The following is a 17637-nucleotide window of genomic DNA, read 5'->3' as shown; positions in this document are numbered from 1 at the left end:
CTAGTCTATGCAAAAGAATGTTGTGGTCAAAATTGTGGAACGCAGCGCTAAGATCCAATAGCGTTAATAGAGAGATACAACCACAATCAGATGAAGAGAGCAGGTCAATTCTAACCAGAGGCGGACAGAGCACACAGCTTCATTACTTGAGTAAAAGTACAGAAACCTCTTACTCAAGTACAAGTCAGATGTCTACTTAAGTAAAAGTAATGAAGTACTTGTTTTTAAAAGTACTTTATTATCAAGTGTACTAGAGTACATTTTCTGAAATATTCCATTACTACTGCCACAGTGCTTACATTTATGTACGGAAATGTCCTACAAAGAGTTATGAAAAATGTTAATGTTAATACCTTGGATAATGTAAAAGGAGTTGAAAGTAAAATTAAGTCATTTTCATCTTTTTAGCATATTGCTTTGTTTAACATTTCTCACTTGCCCACAAGGCAACAGCACAATGGAAACGTTCTGACAAACCTCTGCTAGAGTTTTAATGGATTTTTTGCACCCACATTTGAACCTGACTGTGTTAAACACACTGCATACTGAAGAACGAAGCAAATGCTCAGCTTACATTAATGTGTAATATCAGAAAAGAAAATTCACCTAACAATTGTGTTTCTCTGTTGTTTTCATCAATCAAATCAATAAACCTAAACCAGCAAAGAAGACAATATAGCAATGTTCTGACACACCTCTGAACCTGACCATGTTATACACGCAGCATAGAAGAGAAAATACTATAATTTTAAATAATACTGTGCTGCACAGTAATATAAAAATAGACAATAAAATAAAATAACAACTGTTCAAATAAACACCTAGTACAACACTACAACTATAAATTCCATAAAACTTCAATAACAAACAAATCATATTGTTAATTAAAAGCTTGTCTAAAAGATGAGTCTTTAAGTGTTTTTTAAAAGATTCCACAGAACTCATAGATTTCAGAGCTAAGCCACAACCCAGAAAGCACGGTCACCTCTTGTGTTAAGATGTGTTCTGGGAACAATTAAAAGATCTTGGCCTGAAGACCTCAAAGACCCACATGGAGTATTTATATGCAATAGATCCTGGATGTAAGAGGGTGCTTGACTATGCAAGGCTCTGAAAGTAATGACCAGAATTTTAAAATGCACTCTATATCCACATGAACACATGATCTGTAAAAATTGGTAGCCTGAATGCACTGTAAGTCGCTTTGGATAAAAGCGTCTGCTAAATGCATAAATTTAATTTAAATGTAATAATTTCATATCCAACAGGAAGCCAATGAAGGGCCTTACGCACAAGACTAATGTGTGATCTCTTGCTGGTCCTAGAAATAAAAGGATGAACAAGCATCTTCCTCTCTTTTTTAAAAAAACCATAGATCTAACCTTAGCAATGTTCCTGAGGTGGAAAAAAACAGGTACGAACCACAAACTTAACATGACTGTTAAAACACATCGATCTGTCAAAAATGACACCCAGATTTCTCATGTCACTACAGTCAGATGATGATAGACCCTCAAGGACCTGCCTAATCTTAAGGGTAATGTTGTCTGGGGCAAAAATCATCACCTCTTTTATCTGTATTAAGCAGATAAAACGTTCTTAGCTTCCTATTGGGTAGTGATGTTCTTTACTTTTCTAAATTTGGGATGAATAAACTCTACAAGCCCAGAGGAGAATCAAAGTTAATCAATTAAGCTGAAAGGGGAGGAGCCACATTAATTCAAAGCTCTACTAAATAGCAAAGCCAACACTGATGTGTATTGTAGCATTGTGCCAAACTTTGTTAGAATGGGGTTCTTGCAAGGCGTATTAGTGTTGGTTGTGATTGTGGCTTTTGATCTGAAGAGTGCATTGGGAAGTTTGAAACACCGTCAAAGTCCAAGCAGCAGAAAGCCGCAATCAGCTCCAGCTTCCAGAGTTCCTGATCTTTCATCTCAAGGGTTCTTGAATCCTTTCCAAAAAGCTTCTCCGCTTCCGAGTCTTGACTACAGAAAATTTGCGCAAGACCCTCTTGGTCTTCAGGAGAAGCAGCTGTTGCAGGGTCCAGTCAAGCCTCTGGACTGGAAGTTTCCCGTCGTTCCAGAGGTGCAACGTGAGTTGGCGGTGAACTTCCAGTTGAGGAAACCTGTGACTCCCAGTAGTGTGGCTGTTCAATGCAGTGAGGACCGGGTTCATGTGGAGGTAAAGAAGGATATGTTCAGCAATGGTCAACTGATCCAGCCATCTGGTTTGTCTATGGGAGGCTGTGCTGTTGTTGGTGAGGACTCTGCCTCTGGGGTGCTCATCCTTGAATATGCACTGCAGGACTGCAATAGTGTGCTGATGGTAAGAACTGTTACGTCTTACTGGATTAACCAATAAAAACCAGGGTTCTTCACTAGTGTTAGTTGTATGTTAAACATCCACAGAACCTTTCAGTTTTTGAAACCTGATAACTGACAGCTGCTTTGGGGAACTGCTAGAAACACCCTTCTTGAACCTTATTTTTAAGTGTAATTGAACCGAACCCATTTGGTAACCACTTCCGTCTCTTACAGATGACTGCGGATGAGCTAGTCTACACCTTTGCTCTTACCTACACCCCTTTGGCATTTGCTGGCACGCCGATTACCCGTACTGAGGGAGCAGTTGTTGGCGTTCAATGCCACTATCAAAGGTAAGCAACTGACTGGATGTCTTCAAGCAGTGTCTTATGGTGTTGTAACCGCAAAACTGTTTATTTGGTATCTCCTTGAACTACAGGCTCCATAATGTGAGCAGTGATGCTTTGAATCCAACTTGGGTTCCTTATGCTTCAACGGAGGTTGCTGAAGACGTCTTGGTGTTCTCCATGAACCTCATGATGGGTTTGTCTAGTTTCTTTAGATCTTAAGCCTTGTGAAATGAGGTTGTGCCTAAACCGTTCTTTCCTCTTGCAGATGACTGGGCCAATCAGAGGCCTTCAAATTTGTACTACTTGGGTGACATTATTAATATTGAAGCATCTGTGAAGGTGTACAACCACGTCCCCCTGCGTGTGTTTGTGGACAACTGTGTGGCCACCCAAGTACCTGATGTGACTTCTGTTCCGAGATATTCCCTCATTGAGAACCATGGGTAAAGTCCTGTTACTTCTCTAGAATGGTTTCAGTTTGTTCAGTGAGCACTCGATCCCTGAGAATTAGGTTGAGTCAAGTGACCATCGGTTTAGCTCTTCTTGGTAAGTGCTTTTCACGGTCGCTGAGACTGTCCCAATGTTCATCCTACTGTAAATGGTATGACCGTTTTAAAACTTGTCTGAAGCGTAGCTTGGCATTTCCGTTTTTGGTTAAAGTGTGGACTTGTGCACACTCTAATGGCATATGTTGCCCCCAGTCTTTTGTGCTCTGGGCAGGAATTGGTTCGCTCTACGAACCCCTACTACAGTGTTAACCACAAACATTGATGCGGGCAACTGGCTGTAAACCTCTTTTCACTAGGGATGGGTACCGAAACCCGGTATTAAAATGGCCCGGGGCTAAATTATGAAAGCCCGTAAGATCTGACTGTATCGGTTCTGCTTTCGGTACTGGAGGGAAAAAATTAATGTACTATGGATTTTTTTTAATGTTATCGTGCACATCTTATCTCACCAAACATTTCTAATGTGCGATCCTATTAAGATGCTTGTCTGTGAGATCTGTCATGCGCGCCGCGGAGTACGCGTGTACGGTGCACACACACGCATGAGGGCAAGGGGCCGTTCACATATCACTCAAGTTCGTTATTTCAAATGTAGGCGTACGGTATGTGCGCTCGTAATGGAAGCTTTTTTTTTTTTTTCCAGAATGTCTTAAGTGCACTGCAGGTCATGTAACTTCCTCCCCTTTTCCGTAACCATGTTGAAAGCTCTTCCAAGATGAAGGAACCGCTGATAGCTGTATGGGGAATTTTTTTTTTTTTTTTTAGTAGCGGTGCTACTGAAAGCAGTTTTTAGTGTTGGACCGTTAAGCAGTATCGGTAGGAGTAGTAATGCCGTTAAAGCCTTAACGATACCCATCCCTACTTTTCACCCACTCTTTATCAGGTGCCTTGTGGATGCCAAGGCTACGGCTTCCAGCTCCCACTTCTTGCCTCGGACCCAGGAAGACAAGATCCGGTTCCAGCTGGAGGCTTTCATGTTCCAGGGAGGATCCAGTCCTTCTGTACGTACTATATTGACTGAATCTGCGTTCTCCCATCTGCTTTGGTTTTGTGAACCCTAACCGGTGTCTCTTGCAGATCTACATAACTTGTACCGTGAAGGCCACTCTTGCTTCTGCACCCAGTGACGCTCTCCACAAATCCTGTTCCTTTTCCAACGGGTATGTTCATGCTGCTTAAGAACACGATGAAGCTGCCGCGTCTGATTGTTCTTGTTGCAGGTGGCTTGCTGCTGATGGGAACCACCAGGTTTGTGCTTGCTGTGACTCAACTTGTGGCCCTGAAGGGGGACGTGATGCTCCTATTGGGGGTAGGTAGCTGCTTTAAGATTGCTTCTGACACTTCATGTGCTCTACTTGACCTGGGTATTTGCCTCTTTTCAGTAGGTGTTCAGTGGGAAGGCAAGGCCTCCCTCGGTCCTGTAATGGTTCAAGGGCGACAGAAGACTCTAGCTGGGCTTCAATAAATGGGGACAACCCTATTGCGTCCAATAAACCAAAAACCGTGTTCTTGCTTCTGCTCTTCTTGTCTAGTTTAAAAACTCTGGGTTTGTGCTCTAAAGATTAGATTCCTCTCATTGCTAGTTTTACTTCATCTTAGTGCTGCATTTGGCACCATAGATCCTGACATGCTCTGATTACAAAACTATACAGGTATTCAAGGGCAGGCTCAAAGATGTTTAGATCCTACCAGTCCAATCGCTACAGTTTTGTTTGTTTACTTGGGTAGTGGTCCCATTATCACCAGTAAAATATGGAGCGCCACAAGGACCCATCTTGGGGTCTTATTTTAAATATACATGTTGCCCCTTGGTAACATTAGAAAGTATGGGTTTAGCTGCCACTTAGATCTCAACGAGACCAGATGACATTAAGTGTGTTAATGTAAAGGATTGCATGACCAATTTTCTCAAATTCGGATTAGTCCATTATTACTTACTGGGCCTAAAAAAGGTACACCAACTACAGTTTGCAACTAGATTGCTGTGCGGTTACTTTCTCTACAGCCAAAAATCTGGGTGGTATATTAGACCGCAACTTGTCTTTTGAAAGCTGTTTCTGATGCAGAAAAGCTAGTTCATGCAATCAGAACCTCTAGACTATTGTACTGCACTTCTACAGTAGGTGGTTGTCCAGCATTTTCAATAAGCTACAGCTAGTCCAAAATGCTTACCATGTCAAGAAATTCTGATCATACTACCCCAATTTTACAGTCTCCGCAATGGCCACCTATTAAGATCTGTTTAAGTTCCAAATTATTACTTGACTAAGGCCCTAAATTGTTTAGCTCATTTTTTTTTTTTTAACTAGTCTTATACCATGCTTCAATCACTCTCTCTAAGGTCACAAAATGTTGGACTTCTGCTAGTTCCTAGGATAGTAAAGTCGACTTAAGGAGATTTATGCATTTGGCTTCCAAACTCTGGAATAGCCTTCATAATGTTCGGGGTTCAGAGACACACCGTTTAAATTTAGATTAAAAACATGTTTTACCAAGCATTTGTATAATGCATCTCATGATTTGTGACTGCAGTTGTATCTGATCAAATGTGCATTATTATTATTTGGCTTTGGTTAAACTAATTAATTTTACTTCGTTAGAACAGCATCTACGCTGATGTCTTTGTTTCTGTTTTGCCATGAGATTTACACAAGCTCCAGTCTGGATCCAGAACACCTGAGAAGAGATGATGCCAAGCCATCAGAAGACCTCAGATGATGTTAACCCTTAAACAACATACAGAACTACCAAATATTGTTACAAGTGTGATTTCATTATATAATTGCTGTTAATAAGAGTGTTCATCTGGTTGACTACGTCTTGTATTTTTCAGAAAATTCCTGTTTTTTTTTTTTAAATGCTATCAGCATGATAGACAAATAGGTGTACTATGAACATACCAGACCGCTTTATGTGATAAGTGTATTTACACTATAAGCAGAGCTATGAACATTTGCAGTTGTGCAATGGATATTTGAAAAAATAAGTGCATGGAAAAATGTTCCACTGTGCAAACGGAATCTTCTGTATGAAAGAACAGTCAGTAGTGCAAGTAATGAGTATACATTTTTTGTTGTTGCTGTAAATCAATGGGGCTCAGTGGGCAGAATTCAGTAAGGAAAAGACAATACAAAAAACACAAGCGAGACTAGCTGCTGCGTGTGGACGCACCGCCCTCTTGTTCCAGACAGCAAAGTCAGATTGTGTCAGATTTCTGCTGATATTCAGAACTAGGGTCCTCTCTAGAAGCTGATCCACCACCTGGTCTGGAAACGTACTGGATCTGGGTGACTGCAGTGACCATCTTATCTGGATACAGACTGGATCTGGTGGCCACAGTGGTGGACAGAAACGGAGTAGCTTTACTTCGTTACTGTACTTAAGTACATTTTTTAAGTATCTGTACTTTACTGAAGTAGTTTTATTTTGAGTAACTTTTACTTTTACTTCACTACATTCCAAAGCATAAGATCGTACTTTTAACTTCACTACATTTCATAAAACATATCGTTACTCGCAAGATCGCGAATCGCACCAAACGATTCGTTTACGAATTAGAATGATCCGATTGCAGCTGTTCTGGAGTCGACCACTCACTGATTCAAATGAACCATTTAGTGTGAGTCTACAGAAGTAAGAATCGTGAGATCTTGTGAGCGGGTGCGTCTGATGTTGCTAAAAGTAAGTTATTAATGTCGGAATTTAGGATTAACTATTGTAACTGAAAATCATATTTTTTATTATTTATTTTATATATTTTATTTTGATAATTTAGAATTATTACTGAAATACAACCTTTTTTTGTTTCAAACAGTTCATTGAACAATAATAAATGAAGTACCTGAAGCTGACAATGAAGTAAATGTATAATAATTAGCAAAGATGATTAATTTAGCGCTGTAAACGCACGTGTGAGGGGCGGAGACGCGCCGTGGAGCGTCAGACGCGCTTGAGGACCAAACACAGCAGAGCGGTAGGAAACTTCACTCCTCTTATTATTTCTCTTTTACTATAGCGATTTATTTTTAGATACGTGATCTGAGTCTTTCATAGAGTTGTAGAGTTAGAGTTATTAGAGAAATATAATTATTTTTTACATTCTTTGGGACTTCTGGACTTCGGAGCATGTTCGCGACTCGGTTGATTCAGATCGGCACTTCGGAGCCTGTTCGCGACTCGGTTGATTCAGATCGGCACTTCGGAGCATGTTCGCGACTCGGTTGATTCAGATCAGGACTTCGGAGCCTGTTCGCGACTCAGTTGATTCAGATCGGGACTTCAGAGCCTATTCGCGACTCGGTTGATTCAGATCGGGACTTCTGGACTTCGGAGCATGTTCGCGACTCCGTTGATTCAGATCGGCACTTCGGAGCATGTTCGCGACTCGGTTGATTCAGATCGGGACTTCTGGACTTCGGAGCCTGTTCGCGACTCGGTTGATTCAGATCGGCACTTCGGAGCCTGTTCGCGACTCGGTTGATTCAGATCGGCACTTCGGAGCATGTTTCGCGACTCCGTTGATTCAGATTGGGACTTCGGAGCATGTTTGATATTTTTTTTTTAATTCAGATCTCGAAGCAGGAAGTGTTTGTCAAACAGTTAATTGGTGATAAATTAATATTTGGATTTTAGGGCTTTTTTTTTTAGACGAGTAACGTTATACAGACATGAATGTTTATTCAGAACGGTACTGAAAATAAGTAAATATTGTAGCTGATGCTAAATGTCTAGCAGGCTTGCTGGTGCTAACTTGAGGTAATTTTTATAAATAATGTCCAAATATTTTTATTCAACCACCTATATATATATATATATATATATAGGTGGTTATCTATATTTATATATAGATAGATAGATAGATAGATAGATAGATAGATAGATAGATAGATAGATAGATATAGATATATAGATTACATCTGGGGAGAAAAGAAAGGATGTGATGTTCAGAACATGGTAACTACAGTAATTATCAAAGAGGGGAAGAAATGCACCCCGTTTGGCCAGGGGTGTTTTTACACCACAGACAAGGTTTGAGAAGGAAAAAAATCATTAAGAAAATATAATTATATTTTCCTTAAGATGTTCTTCCTAACTGCAGGCCTTATTATCTTGTCATATAAAACAGTGGTGTTCTGTAAAACCACAAACTTTAAAATACTTTTTTCTTACGGGTGAAGATCAGATTATCATCTCTGTTTTCTCTCAGGTACATCACAGTGTAAGCTTCACAGTGAACATTACTCTCGTAAGCGTAGTCCATATCAACAACAAAAATATATCTTGACTCCATATAGTGGTTATTTTGGAAAAAGGTATTTTGAGCAGTAGGATTATAAAAAAAAAAACATGGTCTTTACAGGGGATCTGTCTCTGGGCTCGTCTAGTTGTCCTGGTCTCCGCTGTCTTTCAGGGCTGTATTGGTCCTTTCTAGATCCTGATCCACCATCTGGGCTGGATACATACTGGATCCGGGTGACTGCAGTGACCACCTGATCTGGATACAGACTGGATCTGGTGGCTACTGTGACCTCGAAAAAAGAGAGAAACAGACTAATATTAGTGTAGATGCCATTCTTCTACATTGGGTGTTATGGGAAGTGCTCCCGGTTCCAGTTTACCTAAATAATGCAGCCTAAAAATCCTTTAACGGAGTTGGCTAGTTTGAACTAGCTGGAATTGGTTTATTAAGCATGCAGAGCAACCACCCAATAAAGCATTACAATAATCTAACCTTGAGGTCGTAAATGCATGGATTAACATTTGAGAGCATAGGTCATAATTTAGATATATTTTTTAGATGGAAAAATGCAGTTTTACAGATGCTAGAAATGTGGCTTTCTAAGGAAAGATTGCTGTCAAATAGCACACCTAGGTTCCTAACTGATGACAAAAAATTGACAGAGCAGCCATCAAGTCTTAGACAGCGTTCTAGGTTATTCAATGCAGAGATTTTCGGTCCTATAATTAACACCTTTGTTTTTTTTTTCAGAATTTAGCAGTAAGAAATCACCAGTCATCCAGTTTTTTATATTGACTATGCATTCCGTTAGTTTTTCAAATTGGTATGTTTCGCTGGGCCAAGAAGAAATATAGAGCTGAGTATCATCAGCATAACAGTGAAAGCTAACACCATGTTTCCTGATGATATCTCCCAAGGGTAACATGTAAAGCGTGAAGAGTAACAGCCCTAGTACTGAGCCTTGTGGTACTCCATACTGTACTTGTGATCAATATGATGCCTCTTCATTCAATGCTAAAAAATTGATGGCGGTCATATAAGTATGATTTAAACCATGCTAATGCCCTTCCATTAATGCCAACAAAGTTTTCTAGTCTATGCAAAAGAATGTTGTGGTCAAAAGCAGCACTAAGATCCAATAGCGCTAATAGAGAGATACAACCACGATCAACTGATAAGAGCAGGTCAATTCTAACTAGAGGAGGACAGGGTACACAGCTTCATTACTTGAGTAAATGTACAAAGTATTTGTACTTGTTTTTAAAAGTACTTAGTATCAAGAGTACATTTTCTAAAAATGCTAACATTTATGTACAGAAACGCCCTACAAACAGTTATGAAAAATGTTAATGTTAATACCTTGGATAATGTAAAAAAAAGTTGAAAGTACTTTTTAGCATATTGCTTTGTTTAACATTTCTCACTTGCCCACAAGGCAATAGCACAATGGAAACGTTCTGACCAATCTCTGCTAGAGTTATAATGGATATTTTTCACCCACATTTGAACCTGACTGTGTTAAACACACTGCATACTGAAGAACAAAGCAAATGCTCAGCTTACATTAATGTGTATTATCAGAAAAGAAAATTCACCTAACAATTGTGTTTCTCTGTTGTTTTCATCAATCAAATCAATAAACCTAAACCAGCAAAGAAGGCAATATAGCAATGTTCTGACACACCTCTGAACCTGACCATGTTATACACGCAGCATAGAAGAGAAAATAATAATGAAAATCAGCTAATCAGCTGTGTTTAGGTCAGCATACAAAGAAGGAAAACTAAAATTCAGCTCATTTGAGTGACAGTATTAAGCCCCTTCCTCTCACATTGACATGCAGGCGCCTGCACAATCCAATCACGTTTGAGAGGGAAACGATAAATTGAAGGTGCGTTCGACTTCACGCAGTAGTGCACAACCTGATCGCAGTCTGACTTGAAGCAGTGCATGCCGGTTAGATATTTTGTCCGACTTGAGATGGTGCCGAAGCCACAAAGTACCGCAAGAGTGTTTCGAGAGCAGCCGGCTGACTCAGCCGCCACAGTTTCTCCAGAGTGACTGCAGGAGCGCTGATGACGACACAGCTGTTTCATGATTGGCCAGATTCACCACATGACTACGACCATGTGTGTTTCAGGTTAGAAAAACCCTTTCAGTTCCATTAATGGCAACACATCTGTGTTTTTAGATTGATAATAGCTTTTTTACTGTAGTCCCACTGTTGTATTGAGTCACGTTTATCTCACGTGATGAGAGGCTTAATACATAACCTACTGTAATGACAATGATGAATTAATAATAGTCAGAAGAGGATCTATGACTTCTGGAACCAGCTCTTTTAAGATCTTAGATAGAATAGGGTCTAACATGTTGTTGGTTTAGATGATTTAACAACTTACAGCTGTCAGCAGAGCTAAATTATATCCCATTGTAAACAACTATATTTTTCATTCAGAAAATAAATGTTCTAAATTGTACAAATATTGTACAGAGATGACAGCATTGACAAACTTACATAGAAAATGTTATTTGGCATTATTGTTTATGTTTGTTAAAGTGTTAACAATGAAATTGATTCTGCAAATCAACCCATTTTATTGTTCTAAATGTATCATTTGTTAGGTAAATAATTCATTTATTTCACTTACATCTCCAATGTATCCCAGCAGCCACAAGAGAGCGTCATGTTTCATGTGATGGTTTTGTGGATGCATCAAAATGTATTTCTGGAATAAATCGTAAAGATGGATGGATTTTAAGAGAATCACAGTGTTGTCTCAGAACATCTAAAAAGTTTCAGTGACTGTCAGATGTGGAGAATTAATACATCTAAATATATCTAGTTCCTCAATCTTTCAAAAAAAAAATGTTGGCAATATACTGATGAATATCTCTCACTATGAAATCTCAAAACATTACAAGGATTGACATGCACTGTACAACACTACAACTATAAATTCCATAAAACTTCAATAACAAACAAATCATATTGTTAATTAAAAGCTTGTCCTAAAAAGGGAGCGAGTTCCAGAGCCTTGGAGCCACAACCCAGAAAGCACGGTCACCTCTTGTGTTAAGATGTGTTCTGGGAACAATTAAAAGATCTTGGCCTGAAGACCTCAAAGACTGACATGGAGTATGTATATGCAAAAGATCCTGGATGTAAGAGGGTGCTTGACCAGGCTCTGAAAGTAATGACCAGAATTTTAAAATGCACTCTATATCCACATGAACACATGATCTGTAAAAATTGATAGCCTGAATGCACTGTAAGTCGCTGTGGATAAAAGCATCTGCTAAATGCATTAATTTAATTTAAATTTAATCATTTAATATCCAACAGGAAGCCAATGAAGGGCCTTACGCACAGGAGTAATGTGTGATCTCTTGCTGGTCCTAGAAATAAAAGGATGAACAAGCATCTCCCTCTCTTTTTATTTAAACCATAGATCTAACCTTAGCAATGTTCCTGAGGTGGAAAAAAACAGGTACGAACCACAAACTTAACATGACTGTTAAAACACATCGATCTGTCAAAAATGACACCCAAATTTCTCATGTCACTACAGTCAGATGATGATAAACCCTCAAGGACCTGCCTAATCTTAAGGGTAATATTGTCTGGGGCAAAAAATCATCACCTCTTTTATCTGTATTAAACAGATAAAACGTTCTTAGCTTTCTATTGGTTAGTGATGTTCTTGACTTTTCTAAATTTGGGATGAATAAACTCTACAAGCCCAGAGGAGAATCAAAGTTAATCAATTAAGCTGAAAGGGGAGGAGCCACATTAATTCAAAGCTCTACTAAATAGCAAAGCCAACACTGATGTGTATTGTAGCATTGTGCCAAAGTTTGTTAGGATGGGGTTCTTGCAAGGCGTATTAGTGTTGGTTGTGATTGTGGCTTTTGATCTGAAGAGTGCATTGGGAAGTTTGAAACACCGTCAAAGTCCAAGCAGCAGAAAGCCGCAATCAGCTCCAGCTTCCAGAGTTCCTGATCTTTCTTCTCAAGGGTTCTTGAATCCTTTCCAAAAGGCTTCTCAGCTTCCCAGTCTTGACTACAGAAAATTTGCGCAAGACCCTCTTGGTCTTCAGGAGAAGCAGCTGTTGCAGGGTCCAGTCAAGCCTTTGTCCTGGAAGTTTCCCGTCGTTCCAGAGGTGCAACGTGAGTTGGCGGTGAACTTCCAGTTGAGGAAACCTGTGACTCCCAGTAGTGTGGCTGTTCAATGCAGTGAGGACCGGGTTCATGTGGAGGTAAAGAAGGATATGTTCAGCAATGGTCAACTGATCCAGCCATCTGGTTTGTCTATGGGAGGCTGTGCTGTTGTTGGTGAGGACTCTGCCTCTGGGGTGCTCATCCTCGACTATGCACTACAGGACTGCAATAGTGTACTGATGGTAAGAACTGTTACGTCTTACTGGATTAACCAATAAAAACAAGGGTTCTTCACTAGTGTTAGTTGTATGTTAAACATCCACCGAACCTTTCAGTTTTTGAAACCTGATAACTGACAGCTGCTTTGGGGAACTGCTAGAAACACCCTTCTTGAACCTTATTTTTAAGTGTAGTTGAACAGAACCCATTTGGTAACCACTTCCGTCTCTTACAGATGACTGCGGATGAGCTAGTCTACACCTTTGCTGTTACCTACACCCCTGTGGCGTTTGCTGGCACGCCGATTACCCGTACTGAGGGTGCAGTTGTTGGCGTTCAATGCCACTATCAAAGGTAAGCGACTGACTAGATGTCTTCAAGCAGTGTTTCTTGTGGTGTTGTAACTGGATGACCATTTATTTGGTATCTCCTTGAACTACAGGCTCCATAATGTGAGCAGTAATGCTTTGAATCCAACTTGGGTTCCTTATGCTTCAACGGAGGTTGCTGAAGACGTCTTGGTGTTCTCCATGAACCTCATGATGGGTTTGTCTAGTTTCTTTAGATCTTAAGCCTTGTGAAATGAGGTTGTGCCTAAGCTGTTCTTTCCTCTTGCAGATGACTGGGCCAATCAGAGGCCTTCAAATTTGTACTACTTGGGTGACATTATTAATATTGAGGCATCTGTGAAGGTGTACAACCACGTCCCCCTGCGTGTGTTTGTGGACCGCTGTGTGGCCACCCAAGTACCTGATGTGACTTCTGTTCCGAGATATTCCCTCATTGAGAATCATGGGTAAAGTCCTGTTACTTCTCTAGAATGGTTTCCGTTTGTTCAGTGAGCACTCGATCCCTGAGAATTAGGTTGAGTCAAGTGACCATCGGTTTAGCTCTTCTTGGTAAGTGCTTTTCACGGTCGCTGAGACTGTCCCAATGTTCATCCTACTGTAAATGGTATGACCGTTTTAAAACTTGTCTGAAGCGTAGCTTGGCATTTCCGTTTTTGGTTAAAGTGTGGACTTGTGCACACTCTAATGGCATATGTTGCCCACAGTCTTTTGTGCTCTGGGCAGGAATTGGTTCGCTCTACGAACCCCTACTACAGTGTTAACCACAAACATTGACGCGGGCAACTGGCTGTAAGCCTCTTCTCACTAGGGATGGGTACCGAAACCCGGTATTAAAATGGCCCGGGGCTAAATTATGAAAGCCCGTAAGATCTGACTGTATCGGTTCTGCTTTCGGTACTGGAGGGAAAAAATTAATGTACTATGGATTTTTTTTTAATGTTATCGTGCACATCTTATCTCACCAAACATTTCTAATGTGCGATCCTATTAAGATGCTTGTCTGTGAGATCTGTCATGCGCGCCGCGGAGTACGCGTGTACGGTGCACACACACGCATGAGGGCAAGGGGCCGTTCACCTATCACTCAAGTTCGTTATTTCAAATGTAGGCGCACGGTATGTGCGCTCGTAATGGAAGCTTTTTTTTTTTTGTTTTTTTTTTTTTTTTTTCCAGAATGTCTTAAGTGCACTGCAGGTCATGTAACTTCCTCCCCTTTTCCGTAACCATTTTGAAAGCTCTTCCAAGATGAAGGAACAGCTGATAGCTGTATGGGGAATTATTATTATTTTTTTTTTTTTTAGTAGCTGTGCTACTGAAAGCAGTTTTTAGTGTTGGACCGTTAAGCAGTATCGGTAGGAGTAGTAATGCCGTTAAAGCCTTAACGATACCCATCCCTACTTTTCACCCACTCTTTATCAGGTGCCTTGTGGATGCCAAGGCTACGGCTTCCAGCTCCCACTTCTTGCCTCGGACCCAGGAAGACAAGATCCGGTTCCAGCTGGAGGCTTTCATGTTCCAGGGAGGATCCAGTCCTTCTGTACGTACTATATTGACTGAATCTGAGTCCTCTTCCCATCTGCTTTGGTTTTGTGAACCCTAACCGGTGTCTCTTGCAGATCTACATAACATGTACCGTGAAGGCCACTCTTGCTTCTGCACCCAGTGACGCTCTCCACAAATCCTGTTCCTTTTCCAACGGGTATGTTCATGCTGCTTAAGAACACGATGAAGCTGCCGTGTCTGATTGTTCTTGTTGCAGGTGGCTTGCTGCTGATGGGAACCACCAGGTTTGTGCTTGCTGTGACTCAACTTGTGGCCCTGAAGGGGGACGTGATGCTCCTATTGGGGGTAGGTAGCTGCTTTAAGATTGCTTCTGACACTTCATGTGCTCTACTTGACCTGGGTATTTGCCTCTTTTTCAGTAGGTATTCAGTGGGAAGGCAAGGCCTCCCTCGGTCCTGTAATGGTTCAAGGGCGACAGAAGACTCTAGCTGGGCTTCAATAAATGGGGACAACCCTATTGCGTCCAATAAACCAAAAAACCGTGTTCTTGCTTCTGCTCTTCTTGTCTAGTTTAAAAACTCTGGCTTTGTGCTCTAAAGATTAGATTCCTCTCATTGCTAGTTTTACTTCATCTTAGTGCTGCATTTGGCACCATAGATCCTGACATGCTCTGATTACAAAACTATACAGGTATTCAAGGGCAGGCTCAAAGATGTTTAGATCCTACCAGTCCAATCGCTACAATTGTTTACTTGGGTAGTGGTCCCATTATCACCAGTAAAATATGGAGCGCCACAAGGATCCATCTTGGGGTCTTATTTTAAATATACATGTTGCCCCTTGGTAACATTAGAAAATATGGGTTTAGCTGCCACTTAGATCTCAACGAGACCAGATGACATTATGTGTGTTAATGTAAAGGATTGCATGACCAATTTTCTCATTCGGATTAGTCCATTATTACTTACTGGGCCTAAAAAAGGTACACCAACTACAGTTTGCAACTAGATTGCTGTGCGGTTACTTTCTCTACAGCCAAAAATCTGGGTGGTATATTAGACCGCAACTTGTCTTTTGAAAGCTGTTTCTGATGCAGAAAAGCTAGTTCATGCAATCAGAACCTCTAGACTATTGTACTGCACTTCTACAGTAGGTGGTTGTCCAGCATTTTCAATAAGCTACAGCTAGTCCAAAATGCTTACCATGTCAAGAAATTCTGATCATACTACCCCAATTTTACAGTCTCCGCAATGGCCACCTATTAAGATCTGTTTAAGTTCCAAATTATTACTTGACTAAGGCCCTAAATTGTTTAGCTCATTTTTTTTTTTTTAACTAGTCTTATACCATGCTTCAATCACTCTCTCTAAGGTCACAAAATGTTGGACTTCTGCTAGTTCCTAGGATAGTGAAGTCGACTTAAGGAGATTTATGCATTTGGCTTCCAAACTCTGGAATAGCCTTCATAATGTTCGGGGTTCAGAGACACACCGTTTAAATTTAGATTAAAAACATGTTTTACCAAGCATTTGTATAATGCATCTCATGATTTGTGACTGCAGTTGTATCTGATCAAATGTGCATTATTATTATTTGGCTTTGGTTAAACTAATTAATTTTACTTCGTTAGAACAGCATCTACGCTGATGTCTTTGTTTCTGTTTTGCCATGAGATTTACACAAGCTCCAGTCTGGATCCAGAACACCTGAGAAGAGATGATGCCAAGCCATCAGAAGACCTCAGATGATGCTAACCCTTAAACAACATACAGAACTACCAAATATTGTTACAAGTGTGATTTCATTATATAATTGCTGTTAATAAGAGTGTTCATCTGGTTGACTACGTCTTGTATTTTTCAGAAAATTCCTGTTTTTTTTTTTTTAAATGCTATCAGCATGATAGACAAATAGGTGTACTATGAACATACCAGACCACTTTATTATGTGATAAGTGTATTTACACTATAAGCAGAGCTATGAACATTTGCAGTTGTGCAATGGATATTTGAAAAAATAAGTGCATGGAAAAATGTTCCACTGTGCAAACGGAATCTTCTGTATGAAAGAACAGTCAGTAGTGCAAGTAATGAGTATACATTTTTTGTTGTTGCTGTAAATCAATGGGGCTCAGTGGGCAGAATTCAGTAAGGAAAAGACAATACAAAAAACACAAGCGAGACTAGCTGCTGCGTGTGGACGCACCGCCCTCTTGTTCCAGACTGCAGCAAAGTCAGATTGTGTCAGATTTCTGCTGATATTCAGAACTAGGGGTCCTCTCTAGAAGCTGATCCACCACCTGGTCTGGAAACGTACTGGATCTGGGTGACTGCAGTGACCATCTTATCTGGATACAGACTGGATCTGGTGGCCACAGTGGTGGACAGTAACGGAGTAGCTTTACTTCGTTACTGTACTTAAGTACATTTTTCAAGTATCTGTACTTTACTGAAGTAGTTTTATTTTGAGTAACTTTTACTTTTACTTCACTACATTCCAAAGCATAAGATCGTACTTTTAACTTCACTACATTTCATAAAACATATCGTTACTCCCTATAATATATCACGTGCTCCGACATGCAGAAGCGGTGTCTGATTCATCATGAACGAACTGAGTCTTTTCAAAATAAACCTTTAAATCGGATCGCGAATCGCACCAAACGATTCGTTTACGAATTAGAATGATCCGATTGCAGCTGTTCTGGAGTCGACCACTCACTGATTCAAATGAACCATTTAGTGTGAGTCTACAGAAGTAAGAATCGTGAGATCTTGTGAGCGGGTGCGTCTGATGTTGCTAAAAGTAAGTTATTAATGTCGGAATTTAGGATTAACTATTGTAACTGAAAATCATATTTTTTATTATTTATTTTATATATTTTATTTTGATAATTTAGAATTATTACTGAAATACAACCTTTTTTTGTTTCAAACCGTTCATTGAACAATAATAAATGAAGTACCTGAAGCTGACAATGAAGTAAATGTATAATAATTAGCA

The 17637-nt window shown here is 40.1% G+C and overlaps 2 protein-coding genes across 4 annotated transcripts; both read left to right on the top strand.

The window, feature by feature from the left end:
- Window positions 1–1759: 1759 nt before the first annotated feature.
- LOC113079103 (zona pellucida sperm-binding protein 3-like) lies at window positions 1760–4668 on the top strand. Of its 2 annotated transcripts, none has more exons than XM_026251302.1 (8): window positions 1760–2325; window positions 2538–2656; window positions 2743–2846; window positions 2919–3096; window positions 4046–4163; window positions 4240–4322; window positions 4383–4471; window positions 4548–4668. In XM_026251302.1, exons 1-8 carry the CDS (start codon window positions 1789–1791, stop codon window positions 4625–4627), a joined length of 1308 nt encoding a protein of 435 aa, XP_026107087.1. In that variant the 5' UTR covers window positions 1760–1788; the 3' UTR covers window positions 4628–4668. The 2 variants fall into 2 exon arrangements, with proteins under 2 accessions (XP_026107087.1, XP_026107086.1); XM_026251301.1 differs by having other exon boundaries at window positions 1761–2325; window positions 4545–4668.
- Window positions 4669–12232: 7564 nt separating this feature from the next.
- Window positions 12233–15176, top strand: LOC113079104 (zona pellucida sperm-binding protein 3-like). 2 transcript variants are annotated; one of them, XM_026251303.1, is made up of 8 exons: window positions 12233–12804; window positions 13017–13135; window positions 13224–13327; window positions 13400–13577; window positions 14551–14668; window positions 14748–14830; window positions 14891–14979; window positions 15054–15176. In XM_026251303.1, exons 1-8 carry the CDS (start codon window positions 12268–12270, stop codon window positions 15134–15136), a joined length of 1311 nt encoding a protein of 436 aa, XP_026107088.1. In that variant the 5' UTR covers window positions 12233–12267; the 3' UTR covers window positions 15137–15176. The 2 variants fall into 2 exon arrangements, with proteins under 2 accessions (XP_026107088.1, XP_026107089.1); XM_026251304.1 differs by having other exon boundaries at window positions 15057–15172.
- Window positions 15177–17637: the final 2461 nt, after the last annotated feature.

The sequence above is a fragment of the Carassius auratus genome, unplaced genomic scaffold (assembly GCF_003368295.1).
Source record: "Carassius auratus strain Wakin unplaced genomic scaffold, ASM336829v1 scaf_tig00027160, whole genome shotgun sequence".
Taxonomy (NCBI): domain Eukaryota; kingdom Metazoa; phylum Chordata; class Actinopteri; order Cypriniformes; family Cyprinidae; genus Carassius; species Carassius auratus.
The sequence above is the reverse complement of the archived record's forward strand: the minus strand, read 5'-3'. Positions and strand labels throughout refer to the sequence as shown.